The sequence below is a fragment of the Cavia porcellus genome, unplaced genomic scaffold, assembly GCF_034190915.1.
Source record: "Cavia porcellus strain 051 isolate PalLab524CR breed Dunkin Hartley unplaced genomic scaffold, mCavPor4.1 scaffold_3, whole genome shotgun sequence".
NCBI classification, from domain to species: domain Eukaryota; kingdom Metazoa; phylum Chordata; class Mammalia; order Rodentia; family Caviidae; genus Cavia; species Cavia porcellus.
Window position 1 is genome coordinate 102,631,268 of NW_026947486.1, and position 17,754 is coordinate 102,649,021.

Sequence of the window (17,754 nt, forward strand, 5' to 3'; positions counted from 1 at the left end):
CACTTCAGATCAGATTATTTCCTATTATGAAGGGATGCCTGGGCCATTGAGAATCACTGGTTCAGAAGGCCACAGCTTCTAAACCACACAATCACTTCCAAATCTAAAGGTTAATTTGGAGCCTCCGTTTTCATCCAACACCATTTCCTTTCAGCTCCTTTATTTCTCAGAAACTATTCCTAAAACAGTGACAACTTTTTTTACACTTGAGAAGTGAGGTCACAGGAATACTTCCACTCCAAAAGGTGAAAGGCAGGCTCGTAGAGAGTATGACAACTCACCAGACCAGAGACCGTTATGTAAAAGCCTCTAAAAGAACCAAGTCTAGGGAGGGAAAACTTGAGCTGAAATTGACAAATTTCTGGGGGCTTGGCACGAATGAGTTTTAAAGCTGGGAATCCCAGGAAGCCCAGTATTTGGGATGCTCACCCATACCTTTGTGATTTTTACCTCTAGGCACCCCACTAGTTGTCCCAATGAAGAATAGAGAAGAAAACCTTCATGTGGTGGGAAGAGGAAGTAATTATTTTGAACTACATCAGAACCTTCTGTTCTTGCTCTTTTTTTCTTTTATTTCTGTTTTTTTTTTTTGTGTGTGTGTGTGTGTGTGAGGCACTAGGTATTGAATCCAGAGCCTTCATACTGAGCTATATTACCAGCCCTTTATGTTATTTTGAGACAGTTTCCCTAGGTCATTAAGTTGTTCAGAGAGGTCTTCAACTTGAGGTCCTTCTGTCTCATCCTCCCAGAGTGCTGGCATTACAGGTGTTTGTCCATCACCATGCCCAAAAACATTATTTTCTATAAGGCCTTCCCTAGGAGAGAATATAGTCCCAGCACATGCCCTGTAGGAGTTTTATGAGAGCCTAATGACACGGGGAAGGGAAGCACTCACCTTTGGCCAACTTCCAGCTCTTCATTTGGAGTAAGGGAAATAGCCAAACCCAAGCCATTTTAGCCATTCCCACTCACTCTAGAGTGGGGACTGCAAAGCACTATGAAGTTCACAGTTCAGGGGCACAGGCTCAACAAAAGCCGGACTTCCAATCATACCGAATGTGTGCCTCCCTTTGCATGTCCCTACCACATTACTAAATGCCTGTCCACCACGGTTCCTTCTGCCCAGTGCCTCATGTCAGACTTTCAAGAAAAGGCATACTCAAAAGCCAGTCTGAAGAAACAGGGCAATCACCAAAACCATAGTGATATACCACAGGAATGTTGGAATTATCAGACTAGGCTTTTAAAATAACAATGATTAATATGCTAAGGATTCTAACAGGAAAAAAAGTAGACAACATAAAACAATAGACCAATTTGAAGCCAAATTCTAAGAAATAACCACAAATAAATGCTAGAGATCAAAAACACTGAGTGGAAATAAAGAATGCCTGTGAAGGCCTAAATGACAGCCTGACACAGCCAAGGAAAGAATCTCTGAGCTTAAGGATATCCAAAGAAAAACTGCCAAAACAACAAAAGTAAAGAGAAAAATAGGCTAGAAAAAAAACCCAGAACATAATGCCCAAGAACAGTGGACCGTTACAAAAGGTATACCTTAGTAAGAGCAATAGGACAGACAGAGAGAAAGAAAAGTAAGAAATGAACAGAAGAAATACCTAACACAATAATAGCTGAGAGCTGCTCCTAATTCATGTCAGATACCAAACCATAGATACAGGAATTTCAGAGAACAACAGGATAAAAATAAAAATATATATATACATATATATATATATATATATATATCATATCAAAGGTTAAAAAATTGAGCTAACATAGAGGAAACAAGTAGCAGATCAGAGAAGAATTACATCTGACTTCTCAGAAAACACACAAGCAAGAGAGAGTGAAATGGCATATTTAAACTGTTGAGGAAAAACTCCAAAAACCTCAAATGTGAATACTGGTAAATTATTATCCAAAAGCAAAGGAGATATATAAGGATCAAAAATGTGAACACCAGAAAAACAAGTAATTGATTTAATAAATGAGCAAACGAGCTGCCTAGACATTTCTAAATAGTATAAGTGACCAGTAATTGTATGAAAAAAACACTCAACATCTTTAGTCATTGATGAAATGCAAAACAAAACTACACTGAGCTTCTACCTCATCCCCCTCAGAATGGCTATCATCAAGACAAGACAAAAAGCAGGGTGTGGTGGTGCACACATGTAATCCTAGCCCTCAGCAGGTAGAAGCAGAAGAATTGCTGTAAATTCGAGATCCATTTGGGCTACAAAGTGAGATGAAGGCCAGCCTGAACTATGTAGAAAGACCTTGTCTCAAAAAGACAAAAAAAAAAAAGAGAGATAAGAGAAAGGAAAAGAAAAGAAAAGAAAAAATAACAAAAGCTAGTAAGCACAAAGGGAGAAAAAAAATACTTCCACATTGTTTGTGTAAAGTGGTTCAGCCACTATGGAAATGAGTATGGAAATTCCTCAAAAGAACTAAACTATCATACAATCAAGCTAGTTGTGGGGATATATTCAAAGGAATCAAGTCAGAACACAGTAGAAATACCTGTACATCCATGTTTATTGTAAAACCATACACAATAACTAAGTTATGGAATCATTCTAGATATCCATCAATGGATGAATGGATTTTTAAAATTATATATTCAATAAAGTTCAGCCATGAATAAGAATGAAATCATATAATTTTCAGGAAAATGGATGAAACTGAAGAACATCATGTGAAACAAAGTAAGCCAGATTCAGAAAGATAAGTATCATGTGTCTTCTCTTCTATTTGGTATCTAGAAAAAAAATCAAAGGAGAAAAACTGGGGAAAATTGTCACCAGTAGGCCTGCTTTGCACCAAATGTTAAAAAAAGTTCTTCAGACAGAAGGAAAATAATATACATTAGGAACTTGTATCTACATAAAGATGAGAATATTAGTGAAGAGATAAGTGCAAAAAAATAAAAATATTTTGTTTCTTATTCTTAATTGATGTTATAGATAATAATTCATTCAAAATAAATAACAGCAACAATGTAACTTACCACATGAGTACATATAAGTGTGCTTATCCCTAAGTGAAATACATCAGTGATAAAAGGGATGGCCAAAAGTAATTAGGACTATTTTGTTATTCTGAGGTACTTACACTAACTGTAAATACAGATGTATAACTTTGTATAGTGTTATGTGAAAATTAATTTGGATTGGTTATAAATGTATACTGCAAACTCTAAGGCAAGTAATAAGAAATTTTTAAATTTTAATTAATGTGGTAAGAAAGGAAAGCAGAACCATCTACAATACTTTGCCAAAATGATAAAAACCAAAAAAAGTAGAAGACAAAAATAAAGAATAAGGACAACAAACAGAAGACAGTCACAAACATAGTAGGCATTAATTCAAATATACTGATAATCACTTTAAATGTTCATGGATTAAATATACTAATTAAAAGACAGACATTTTGGAAAAAACAATGGCCCAAACATACACTGTTCGAAACATACAAATTAAAAGTTAAGGGATAGAGAAGAGATATAATAATACTAGTAAAAGAAAACCGTAATTACAAAGTGAAAGAAACTAATCTGAAAAGGCTGTGTTATGGTTTGTATTCAGATGCCCCCCCCCAAGCCTCGTACAACAATGGCCTCAGTCAAATCTAGCATTTGTGATTGGTTCATTGTCTAGTGCTTGGATTGGTGGTACGAGTACTATACCAACCCAGGGGTGGAGCCAACATACAGTATAACAGTAGGAAGAAGGCACATCTTTCTCTTTTGCTGTTCACGCTTGCTGTTTGTGGCCAACATGAACCACTGCCCCTCAGCCATATCATTTTGCCTTGGAGCCAACTGAATATGGACTGAAACCTCCAACCTGTAAGAAATAAACCCTCCATTCCCTAACTTTGGGTGTCAGGTATTTTGTCTCAATAACAAGAGAAAAAAGTAACAAAGACAAGCTGTATAATTCTAGCTATACAAAATCTGGAAGGAAAGGCAAAATTCTGAAGCCTGTAAAAAATATCATCAGTTGCCAGTGGATAAAGGCTGAAAAGAGGAATGAAGAGGCAAAACACAGAGGAATTCTAGGGTAGTAAAAGCATTCTGTATGGTATTATAATGACAGGTGTGTGTCAGGTATGTTTGTGACAATTCACAGATCATACAAACCAAAAATGAGCCCTAATAAAAACTATGAACTTCAGGTGATAATTATGGGTAACTGCAGGTTCACTGATTATAGTAAATGTACTACTGGGGTGCAGGATGTTGACAATGGGGAGGATGTACATGTGTACAAGTAGGGAGTTTAGTAGGAATTCCCCATAATTTCCACTCAACTTTTCCATGGACCTAAAAGGTAGTCTTTTTTAATTTTAAAAATAGTAAAACACAACAAAACAAGACAGATCAAAGCCAATCAAGGCAATGCAGTGAAACTGCACAGAACTTCAGACCAGGATATTGGGATAATAATAACTACCATAGTAATCTTGTTATCTTCCCAATAGTTGTCCATTCAATCAGGTATAACAAAATCAAAATAAAAACAGTACACTATAAAGCCAATCAAAACAGAATATTAAACAGAGCAAAACAACCAGAATGAAGCAAAACAGTGAAAACAATATTTGCCTTCAAAGAGAAGATAGAAGGAAATCCCCCATATTTGCGATATTGCATACTATCATCCTCCCAAGAGATGCTCAGACCTCTGACCCCAGGTCAGCATAATCAACCAAACAACACAAGCATTTAGTTGCCTTATGTACCTTAGTTGCTATTAACTCAGGCTGACCTCGAATCCATCCAGTTGCTAATCGGGGGTTGTGGGGGTAGAGACATGGGACCTTTGATTTTCAGCCCGCTCCAGTAGGCTCATGGAAGATACTGACTTTTTCTTTCGCTGGCATGCCGTGGCTCACACCACTTACCAGGAAGGCTGGATCATTGCTCTCTTGGTTGGTGCCCTAAGTTTCAGCATGGCTGATTCTTGGGAATAAAAAGTAGTCTTATTTTAACAAAAGAAGGAAGAATTCAGATTAATAACCTTACCTTTCACCTTAAGAAACTACAAAGAGAAAAGCAGGCTAAACCCAAGATGAATAGAAAAAAAGAAAAAGAAAAATTACAGCAGAAATTGATGGGATAGGAAATAAAAAAAAAGAGAGAAAAGCAAAGAAACCACAAGTTAGTTCTTAGAAAAGACCAACAAAACTGACAAATCTTATCTATATTGACCAAGAAAAGAGAGAATGTTCAATTTACTGAAAATAGTAATGATGCACAAGATTTCATTACTAACTGTGATGTGACAACTTTACTTGAATAAGAACTGCCTAGCAGATCAGTAAAGCTCTGGGCATGTCTGTGGATGACTGACATGTAGGCTGCAGACTGAGGAGGGAAGACTCACCCCAGGTGTGGTGGCACTAACCGCTGGCTTGTAGCCTGGACAGAATAAAATGGGAAGGAAGAAGGAAGTCTTTCCGTTTCTTTTTTAGAGGACCTCTGGTCTCCATCAGGCCATGAGGATATGGAGAAATTAACTCTCATACATTGGTAGCAATATCAAATGTTGTATCTACTGTGTAAAATAAATCAGTTACTTATCAAAAAGTAAAACAGAAAGTTATTATATGACCCAGCAACTCTACTCCTAGAGAAATGAAAACATGTTCACACAAAATTTTGTCATGTATATTCACAGCAGAATTATTAATAATCACCACAAATTGGAAACAATCCAAAGGTCTATCAACTGAGAAATAAAAGTTGGTGTATCATGCAATGGAATAGTGTTCAGTCATAGAAAAAATGGCAATACATAATATACTATTAACAACCTTTTAAAATATTATATTAAATAGAAGAAGCCAGAAATTGAATACCATATACTATATAATTCCATTTATATGAAACTTCCAGAATAGGAAAATCCAAGCAGATAGAAAGTAGGTAACTGTTTATCCGAGAATGGAGAGAAATTGGAGACTGCTAATAGTTGTGAGGTTTCTTATTGGAGTGATGACACTGTTATAAAATTAAAGAACATAGTTGCATTACACAGCTCTAAATATACTAAAAACAGTAAATTGCGTACTTTAAATTGTTGACCTTTATGGTATATGAATAAAAATCAATAATGTCATTATTTTTTTTTCCAAAAAAAAATGGTCAAAACACAGATTTCTCATTCATCAAAAACCTTCCTGGATCTTCCTCAACTACAAGTCCTTCTCTGGTGCTGTATAATATCTAGAGCTCAAGCTTGTTCACCATCAGAGCACTCTGCCCTCCAGGGCTGCTGGTTGTTCTTCAAGTAAACCCTTCTACTCCTCTTCAGTCATAATATTCAGGTTTTTATCCATAGAAATGGAGAGAACTGCTCCAGAATTCAATAGCGTTATACTTTACTAAGAACCAAGGAAGAGGCAAGGCCAATATGCAGATTAATTTATTAAGCATTTTATTTGATCGTCCATAGTATTTATATTGAGGGCCAAAAATGATGGCATACCTTTAAAAAAGATAACTTGAACCATTTGTCGGAAAGTGGATGCACCTTAAGACTGTAACATTAAGGAAAATAGGTCAGACACATGAGCTTAAATATTGCATGGTTTCTCTTATACGAGGAACCCAAAATGTGAATAAAGTACAAAATATAAAATAGATAATAAGAAACAAGGAGACAGAACTTTCTCAAATGGGAAAGGGAGCAAGAGAAGGAGGGGAAAATGAAGGAAGAAAAGAATTTGAAAAAAAGGAATTAAGATGTGTTATGCACATATGCCAGCTCCACACAAGGAATGCAACCATTATCTATAGTATTGCAAACATGTACTAGCAAAAAATAATATTTCAAAAAGAAACCAAATAAGAATTAAGTAAATGTGAGATAATCTAAAAATATGATGGCATAATAATGCATTCCTTCATATTCCAGAGGGCATGAAATATTTTAATCATGTTTATGTTCATATTTTTCTAAAAACACAAGGTCTACCAATGATAATGAGATACTGCCCTCTAAGTACTGTCATCTATACCTTTCACATCATCCAAATTATGCCTACTGAAATAAAAACAGAAGAGTCACAGTCCTGAAAGGAATTTTTAAATTAGAAAAAAAATTACAAGTACTATTTGCACCACAAAGCCTGATTTAATTATTACTTTAAGGACTTCTGGGAAGATGGCACAGTGGTAAGCAGCAGAGAAGGAGCCTCCCCAAGATTTCGTGTCCAGATACTGGAATATAGCAACATGAGGAAGTGAAGGAGGGTCTCAGATAGGATCTGAAGTGAGACTTAAAGCCCATCGAGAGAGAGAATACAGGAATCCAGCAGAAATAAGAAAACCAGACACCCCCCCCACCATGGGCTTGAGGAAAAGAGGCCATGCTCCCCAGTAAGCCAGCCATCAAGGGCCCAGAAGAGAGGCAGCCATGCCCTCCTCCCAGTAGGCCTACTGCCCTGGGCCCAGAGGAGAGAAGGTCATGCTCCAGGGAGAACTGATGGACCGCTGCCCTGTACCCCTTCACCACAGGATGGACAACCAGTGCAGGAAGCAATCAACAGCAACCAGTTGATTCCGAGGAACACAGGAGGATGTCAAGTCAGAGCAAGGTGCAGTCTCAGATTTCCAACCCAACCCAAGCAAGTCCAGGAGACACAAACAGAAAATAAATTAGAAGTCACACACCTAAAATTTCTGAAATGATAGCAACTGAAGTAAAGAAACAACTTAGTGTTTATATTGTTTAGTTAACTTTGCATGCCTAAAGCTCACTCAGAACAAGTCCAGGAGATATAGACATAGAAAAACTTAGAAGCCACACACCTGAAATTTCTAAAATGATAGCAACTGAAGTAAAGAAACAATTTAGGGCTTCTACTATTTGATTAACTTTGCACTCCATATCTGGTGGTCTGAGCAACTATTTAGAGTATAACAATACGCAATATAGCAGCTATTGTTGATTTCTTACTATCTTGTTTTTGAAATCCAAGAACATTCTCACTGTTTTGTTTTGTTTCATTTATTGTTTTCTTTTGTTTTATTCTTTAAAATAAAATAAATATTATTTTAATTTCATGTTTGATATGATTCAACCTTCCTCTGACCACTGAAATATCTTTATTATTTTTACTTCCAAAATGCTGTAATCTATAGTTCTTTTAGATGAAATCACCATGATTTTTCAAGAAGGGTGCCAACTGTCCTGATCTAGTGGGTTTACTGACTAGCACAGTTTCCAGGAGGTCCTTTCTGCTGGGACCACTAGCATGTGACAGAAAAAAGCAAAGGGAAGGAGAGTGAAAGGCTAACATTCTCTGTGCTTCTGAGTGAGTTCTGGGAAGCTAAATGGAAATGAACATTAAACTCATATTATTGTGAGTTTTGAGGGTGAAAGAATGCTGACTTCACAAAGCTAAAGTGATAAAGGCAGATAATAAGTTTTTCTCATCAAATTATGCCCCCAAACCACATCTGAATGGAAACGTATTTCGCAGAATTGCCCTTGCTGTAGTTTGATTAGGGGAACTTTTTATCGGGGTGGATGCTTGAGATTCTTTCCCAAATTTACTTGGACTTTTATTGCTTTCTTTAATCTCAAAAGACTAACAGATGAACTTCTGAGACTTGCTCTTTATTTTTCAGGCTACAGGGCATTTAATAGGAAATGATAAGAAGGGAAGCAGACAGTGAAGGCTATGTGTTCCCAAACAGAAGGCCTCAGTGGTGAGTCAGAAGGCAACGAGTTGGCAGGCCAACCAACTTCAAAACAGTACAATTTGATCGAGAGGAAACCCATTCAAACTTACTAAAATAGACTGTGTCCAGACACTGCCCTTGCCTCCCCTGACTCTCTCTTCACAAGGAGATCTGAGCATCCTTTTGCTCAACTAGCCTTTGCCTGAATTCAGAAGAAAAGCAGATGATGAGAAGTCATAGAAAAAGAGGTAGAAGCCTTCTGTACCTCCATTATGGACTACTGATCCTCTAGTAAAATAAATTTCCTACATTTCCTGAAAAGGCTTAGAGTGAGTTCATCTTTATAACTGTATTTTCTAAAGGGAAGGAGTTGTATAACTATGAAGAAAATGGTTTACGGGATTAAAATGTATAAACAATTTTTGAAAACAGACTAGATTTACAGTATGTTCAATGATAAAGGAAGACTATAATGGCCTTAGGAAACCTTAAATCAAAGTAAAACTATATTGTAGGAATTCTGAGACAATTACTATACCTCTAAGAGTGATTTAATGTTAGTAAAGTCCTTTGAGAATGGAAAAAGGCAGTATTGTACTACAGTTAGTCATATTTTATACATATTCCAGGAAAACCACCTGTCCAGCTTCAAAGGCAGTGATCGCTTTCACACACAAAGGTCCCCAGTTGTCACAAAACAAGTAGCACTATCCCCAGTATCAACACATAGACTCACTAACTCCGCAAAATCCTCTCATTTCCTCTACCTCCACCCCAAGGGAAGGTACCTCCTTTCATCTCAGATGGAAGAAACATACGAAGAAGTGAGACAGGCAGAGGTTTGGTTAAAGATAAAAGTACAGGAGACATGGTTAAGAGAATCAGTGGAGAGTTATGTAAGGTCATTTAGATGGGTGGGCTAGAAAGTGTGGATTAATGCTAGAAAGGTGGGGGAAATGCAGGTTGGGAGCGAGTGGGCAGAGGGATGAAGGAGAGACGATGAGGATATGAGGTAGGAGGCTAGAGCTAGGGTTGGGGAAGGCTTTCTGGGATTTCTGATTTAACATGCTACAACTTTCCTCCCATCTTCCCTACTGCATATGGATTCTGTTAGACACCCCCTTTAGGTATCTACCATAAGTCACATACAATGGAAGGAAGGAAGAACACACTAAATAATATTGGAACCTACTGACATAGCTTCTTACTTGGCTGTAGGGATATAGCCTCTCTCACTCTGCAGACAGATGCTCATCCCCAAAGCTGGATATTAGGATTAGTGTGAGGCTGGCCTATTTGTGAGAGCAAAGAGGACAGCTTTCTTACAGTTTGTTATCATAACTGCAGATAACAAAGAATTTCATCTTCTAAAACACATTTTGATCGGAGAAGAAGATAGACCATTTTATGACGTGCAGGTTTACAAGGTATGATGGAAGAATATAGGGAATGTTTAATTTTTAAAATTACTATGGTAACAGATACATTGTTATTAATCCCCCTCCCTCACTTCAAACACACTTATGCCATCATTCTTACTAATTTTTACAAGCACTTCTGGAAGTCCTCGTTCATGAGTGTCTTCAGGTGTGAGCTCTTGGGTGCCTTAATGATCTGAATCAATTCAAAACATTTACCTTCCATGGTTATTTAACTTTGAAAAGTCACACAGTGCCAGATCTAGTAAATAAGGTAAATGAGGACACGGTGTAATATTTTTACAGGCCTGCCTTTCTGTTGGGTGGCACTCAGCAGTGGCATTCGCAGTATTTTTAAAATCACATCTCGTAAAGACATTCAAGAAAAAGGACTTGCAACACTTTCAGAAAATGGCAAAAGCAACGGGATAAGTGTATTCAAAGAAGGAGGAGTATTTTGACGAAGATTAATGGCAGCGTGTGTCTTTTATTGTAAGTTTTGAATTTAAACATTTACTATATAATTTGATCATTCCTCATAATTATAGGCAAGTCCATTATTGTGTGGAAAAATTTGCTCATATAATCCTCTTTCAGCTCTTCTCTGCTTGACTAAGTTCTGACTTTTTTCTGAAACACGCCTTGCATTTTACCTCCTCCATTCAACATTCCCTTATTTGTTCTCAGGTTTCAGTTTAAGTGAGCACATATCCACCTGCATGTTAAAGGAAAGAGGCTGAGGAAGAGGCAGGGAAGGTTTTTTTTTTAATGCTGTTTCTGGGATCTATAGCCAGAGTCTGATCAGCAAGTCAGCTGTGGGTACCAGATGTCAGGAATTTAAACCAGCTCCCCAGGTGCTTCTGATTCAAAAGATTCCCAGTCACTCTTTGAGTCACCCATCTTATGATGCTTTACAATTTCACTTTCTCAGCCACATGGCTTGTGCTCTCATGTCTATGCTGCCTTCCTGATGGGGCCATGGGTGCCGAGACCTAAGGACAGACATTCCTTACTTAATAACTGAGTTCCAGTCCTGTGATTAGGTTGTTCAGTATATTGCTTGCTAAAGGAGGAATTGTATATAGTAAGCACTTTACAATACTCAGAACACAGAGATAATGGAAGAAAACTCCAATTTGATGACTTTGCTTAGATTTGCATAACTCTCACATGCAGTACCATAATGTATAACAGAACACAAAACTATAGTATTGTACTGTACAATACAATCAGCAAAAATTACAGTAATGTACAAACAAGGTATACTATACTAAAAAAAGACACTGACGTTCTATAAAAAACATGCACAGAATAGTACAAAGTAAAAAGATGAGCAGTAAGTCTGAGCAGTGTGTTATAAGTCCAAACAGTCATCAAACAGGTAGGGTGTTAAATGAGGAATATTTGTACTGCATACAAATTAAAGCTGACAATTAAGCTGCATAGTTTCCTTTCTTCTCTTCTTTACTTTTTAATCCTCCCTGGATCATACCATCAAATTATAGTGAGCAAAGAATTTCAATGAGTAGATTATTCAAAAAATAATAGAAAAATAAATTGTTCTCCTCAATAGCAAGTCTGGTTAACATATGGCAGAAAAGTTTGAGGAAAATGAAGAATCAAGGTCTGTGTCAACAAAAGCTACCTCTGGGCCATAACATCACTAAAGGATGCTAAGCTCCCATTCAAAAGCAGGCTAGCAGTGGTCAAGCCCTAGTTATGTATACTGACCATGCCTCATGGCAGGAGGAGGTCTAAACTAGGGGGCTATGGCCGTGGTCACACTGGAGAACCTCTTAACATTTCAAAATTGACATGGCTCCAGAGTTGTATCAAGATCTAATTAGGGGTGAAGTCAGCAGATGAGCCCTTGGAAATGTGAAAAAGTAGAGAGAATGTATTTGTAGACTTTCAAATTCCAAGAGGTTTCTATCCTGTTCAAGTTTATATATCATGTGATGCTTAATTTTCTGTGTCAACTTTAATGTATCACAGGGTGTCCAGATGTAGCATTTAAGTAAACAGTATTTCTGGGTGTGATTTGAGGGGGTTTCTAGGAAGATTAGCATTTGCATTGATGGGACTGAGTAAAGATGATGGCCCCACAGCATGGGTGGGGATCATCTAATCCTTCAAGGGCCTGAATAGAATAAAAGTAGTCTGCCAAATACTTGAACTATAACATTGGATATCTCCTCAAAATGAAACTTACACTATCAGCTTCCTAGTTATCAGGTCTTCAGACTGAGACAGAATTATACAACTGGCTTTCCAGGCTCTCCAGCTTTCAGATCTCAGGATATAGGATGTGTCTCACCAAAGAGTCTGTCTCTGTCTCTGTCTCTCTCTGTCTCTATGTCTGTTTCTCTCTCTCTCTCTCTCTCTCTCTCTCTCTCTCTCTCTCTCTCTCTCTCTCTCTCTCTCATCCAGAAATTTGACTCCAATATGGAGTCTTAGACTAGCAAGGATTCACCAAATGAAAGAGCCAAAGAATAGGTCATAGACAATTATTGTTGGACTGTAGAAACAGAAAAATCACCATGAAGGATAAATAATGAAGAACACATAACTCCTATTTTTTTTTAAATTTAAATATAGGGCCTCAGTGATAGAGTGCTTATTTAAGGTCCTAGATTCCACCACACACACACACACACACACACACACACACACACACACACTACATGCATGTATATGTACACAGATACGGTTTCTCAAAGTAAGTTTGAGGCTGAGGATATAACACAGCAGCACAGCACCTGCCTGGCAAGTGCAAGGTCATGACTTCCATTCCTGGGACCAAAAATAAAATAAAACAAAATAAAGTAAGAAAGGAAGAAAGTAAGTTTGGTGTAAGATTCACCCACATGTTAATAGTGATCATTTCTATGTGGTGCAATTAAAGGTGATATTTTCTTCTTTATACTTTTCTCCATTGTCTTATTTTAATATCTATATAGCTATATAATCAGGAAATTTTTTTATAAAACTGAGTAAAAATCAGTCACCAGTATTCACATGGATCTATTCATATGGATCATTTGGAATTGTATACAGAAAATGTATATAATTAATGTACCTTACAGAGAAGAGTTAGTATAAAATCAGATGGAGACCCTTTTCATGTGGGTAAATTTGATTTTCCAATTCTCCAAATCCTTTGGATAGGACAGTATTTTTTATTTGCTTCACGCATTCAATATAGATTAGGAGGACAGTCAGAACACTCTTAACATAGCTGGGTGTGCTGGCACATGCCTGTAATTCCAGCACTTGCGAGGCCGAGGTACGAGGATTGCCACAAGTTTGAAGCTATGCTGGACTACATAGTGAATTCAAGGACAATTTGAATTACACAAGGAGACCCTGTCTCAAAAACTTAGGGTGGGTGGGGAGAGGGGGAAAACACTCTGAACATACTCTGGATTGCCACTAAAATTTTGTAACTACTCAAAGCTAAAGAAATAGGGACTGAAAAACTAACACTTAACCAACCAAGATCTCTTCACATCTATTTCTAGCTACAACAGTATCTCTAACTAGTATTCACTGCAGAATTGTTTTTATAACAGCAGAAAAACAGAAACAACACACACTTTCCAATAGAAGATGGGTTACACAAACAGCAGTATATCCAGAGTTTATATATAACATAAGGAGGTTTTATCCAAACCTATAAGAATCAAAAATATTACTGTGCCTTGGAACTCCAAAAACATCCTGTGTGTGTGTGTGTGTGTGTGTGTGTGTGTGTGTGTGTGTGATATGATAGGGATCAAACTCAGGACCTTATACATGCTAGGCAAGCTTACTACCACTGAGCTACACACACAAGTGCATGTGCTCACAAAAATACTTTAAACTGGTAGATTCAATAGACACAAAGTGATAGCCAACGCAGAGCAAAGAGTAGGCTTCCAATCCACAGGAAGAAGAAGTAGTAGCATTTTCATCAGTCACTCAACTATGCTCTTTCTTTCAACATTAAATCATTAGAGGTCACCTGGAAGCTATAAGTGGATGGAAAGGAAGGGAGACGAGGGAGGAGGAGCCCTAATCCTACTGGGTCATATATTTTAACTTCAGGAATTGGAAAGGAAAAAATATTAACAAAATAGCTCCCCTCTGATTATTGTCCATGTTACCTATGAAGTTCCTTCTTGGGTTTTCATATCACCTACTGCTTATGTCGTCACTATAGAACAAGTTCACTGAAGAGTGAAATTCGATTTTTGGAAACCAAATGACATTCACATGCCTGTATAGAGATAATTAAAAACTCCTTACCCATGGACAAAATGAAATGAGCATGCAGTGCAAACACAGACAGAACACGGGGGAAAAACAGAAGTTGTATTTCAGCAGAGCTGGGGGAAGCTCACGAGGCTTCCAGACAGGGCGGCTTAGAGGTAATGATAACTTGACCTTTTCATTAGTGACTGGGCCATGTCTGGAAGGGAAACGTGAAGGGAAGCAGGGAGTAGATTAAGGAGAATGATGTGATTTCTCTTCCACGCAGGGACTTACTCTGAGCATTGCCCATACTCTATTTATAGCTAACGTAGTTTGACATATCTGTGTTTGAGCCAGGGCCATTTCTTTCTTTCTTCTGTGCCAAAGGGCTGTCTTCCTTTTGGGCTCACCTCAAGAATAAAGTTGATAATATTCCAGAGAATATAATGGATTGATTGATTCTGAAGTAAAGTCACAGAACACAATCACTTAAAACTTATTGCATTAGAGGAACTTGGGTATTCATCTTGTAAATATCTGGTAAGGCTATATTTAACCACTGAATTGCATCATAATGTCTACATACTAACCAATCTTTCTTTCACTGCTCTTTAATAGGCCTTATCCTGAATTTTTGCACTACCTTTGAATGTTTCACTATGGTGGATGGAAAACACACAGATACCAGTAAGAATCTGACAGAGAAAAGCATTCCATTACAACCCAAATGGCATTGAAATCTAGCAATGCAACCTTATCTAGCCTTTCCTTTGTGTGAACTCAACACATGAGCAGTTTGACAAATGAAAAGTTTCCACATGTAGTCAAGAAAAGTTTTGTTCATGATCTGAACACTCACCACAGTATAATAATTCTTGGTAAGTGGAGCAGTTTCAAATCCTTTGACAGCCTTGGGGGAGAGGGGTCTCTCTGTGAAAAAGACATCCAAATTATGTTAATAACATACAAGTATTTGATGAACGTTGTATAACACAGGTCAACTAACATGCTCATAATGATTCTTTTTTTTAATTTTTTTTTAACTTTTTATCAGTACCAGGGATCAAACTCACGATTGCCTGCTTGCAAGGCAGGTGCTTATGCCGCTGAGCTAAATCCCCAGCCCCCCATAATGATTCTTAATAGCAGGCCCAAGAGAAATATATATTTCTAAACAAATAGAAATACAACTTTACTAAACTACACATGGCCAAAGTTAGCTCTTCCTATCCAGGTCCTCCAACTTCTGAGGGAGGAATAAGATAAGGAAGAAGACACAGCTAATCACCAGCAGGGCCAGGGCAAGGACTTCAGTCCCAGTTTGGGTTTCTTGAGTTTGATTCTCCTTTCAACTTATTGAAAACAGATAAGCAAAACCAACGCTAACCACAAGCGTGTCTGTAACTTAAAAATTACTATATAAACATAACTAATAGCAACTTCCAGGGCTAATAAAAAAAACTATGATAAGTGCTTAAATGTTTTATAAAAAATTATTACAATAAGACACATCGCCATTGACCCCTTTGCTTTGAACACACGTATTCCATCATTCTTGCCAATTTCTACAGCAGTTCGGGAAGTCCTGTTTTTACAAGGTACAAGCAAACATTCGGTCAGTGCCAGTTGCTGCGTGCCACCCAACAGAAAGGCAGGCTCATAAAAACATTACAGCATGTCCTCATCTATGTTATCACCAGATCCAGCATCATGCAACTTCTGATTGTACCCCAAAGTGAGAGTGACCAAGAAAGCTAAATGTTTTAAATCAATTGAGGATATTGAGGCAGCCGCAACAGCACAACTAAAGACATTTTTAAAAATGTAAATATCTGCCACAGTGTTTCATGTAACCTCACCATCTACCTTTCTTGGGACTATCTTTAGCTGTTGTAAAATAGTCAAAATGTCTAACTTGATGAAAATGATCGGAAAATTCTTTTCTCTTTTATGTGATTTTAATTTTATTATAGTGTTATAAAATGCCAACTTTCTTTTGTGAAGTTAGTCTCTCCTATGAAACTCATGACAGAGGACATTCTTTTAAAAATCACAAGCTAGTCATAAATGCTTAAGAGTGTCATTGCATAGCTTGTTTCTTACCTATATTTTCTCCTATACTATCTTGTTTTATATTTCAACTTTATCTTGCTGTATTGTATGCTGCATTAAACCTTTCTGAAGTATAGTAGAACATAAATAGCCAAATAATAATATATCATCAGACCTTGATTCTTCTTTTCCAAATGGTATTTAGAAGTTATAATTCTATTTACCCTAAATTTTTTGTCTTATCCTAAAAATTCAAAATATCTAGAAGAAAATAAGAGCCAGTTATCCCATTACTCAGAACCAAGCATCACCCAGAGTAACATTTTAAAGCATGCCCTCCTGCTCTTTCTACATGAACACACACACATGCATACACACAGATCTTTTTACTTTACCTATAATCCTGTAATTCTCCTATTACAACATTAGCTTGTGTATATTTTCCCACTTAACCTTGATTTCAATATTGTTGTATTAAAATGCCCCTGGTATTTATTTGGCACTAAATAGAGTTAAGACATGTTATTTGATCTTCATATCTGTCCTAACAAACAGCACTCTTTTTCCTATTTTACAGAGGAGGCCACCAAGGCTCAGGGAGGTAAAGCCACTTACCCAAGATCACATGGCTAGGAAATGGCAAAGCCAGGATTAAAACCCAGGTGTATCTTTTTTTTAGGTACTGGGAATTGAACTTAGGACCTTGCATTGCCAGGCAAGCTCTTGTGCTGCTGAGCTACAATCCCCAGCCCAAACCCAGGCATATCTTGACGCGAGCCTGTACTCCTGATCAACACAATTCCCAGAGACAAACCAGTGAAAGGACTGTTTGATAGCAAGGGCAGAGATTGTGCTTGGGGTGGAGAGCAGCAGTTAGTTTGACCTGGCCAGAGACGATCTTATTGGGCATGAGGTACTTAATCTGGCACTGGAAAGTGGCTAGAGCACATTCAGGTAAGAAAAAAGCAGAGGGGCTGGGGATTTAGCTCAGCAGCATAAGCACCTGCCTTGCAAGCAGGTGGTCATGAGTTCGATCCCTGGTACCGATAAAAAGTTAAAAAAAAAAAAAAAAAGACCACCGTATAAGAAGAAAGCAGAGATTTCTAGGCGGGGAGAACTGCAGAAGCACTGCTTCAGAAGCAGCAATGCTCGATGCAGTTCTGAACCGTGACAGTAAATCTTCCAGCAGGACCAGTCCAAAAATCAGCGAGGAATGCTAACTCTGCCGCTCCCCCTTGGTAACAAATAGATATGGCCAGTTTCTGAAAAACCTAGGCTGCTTCAGGATCCACCTCAGACAAGGTGTCCCTGGCAAAACCTGAACAATACAGTCACCTGCCTATTGCTTGACAC

General features: G+C 37.7%; 1 protein-coding gene across 7 annotated transcripts in view; it reads right to left on the reverse strand.

Moving 5' to 3' along the window:
- Arhgef6 (Rac/Cdc42 guanine nucleotide exchange factor 6) overlaps positions 1–17,754 on the reverse strand; it is a 121,806-nt gene that overhangs the window by 52,824 nt on the left and 51,228 nt on the right. For all 7 annotated transcript variants that reach the window (XM_063246461.1, XM_063246456.1, XM_063246458.1 and 4 more), the window contains one exon: positions 15,209–15,279. In XM_063246461.1, the coding sequence (XP_063102531.1) occupies positions 15,209–15,279 (71 nt within the window). The remainder of the gene's footprint in view (positions 1–15,208; positions 15,280–17,754) is intronic.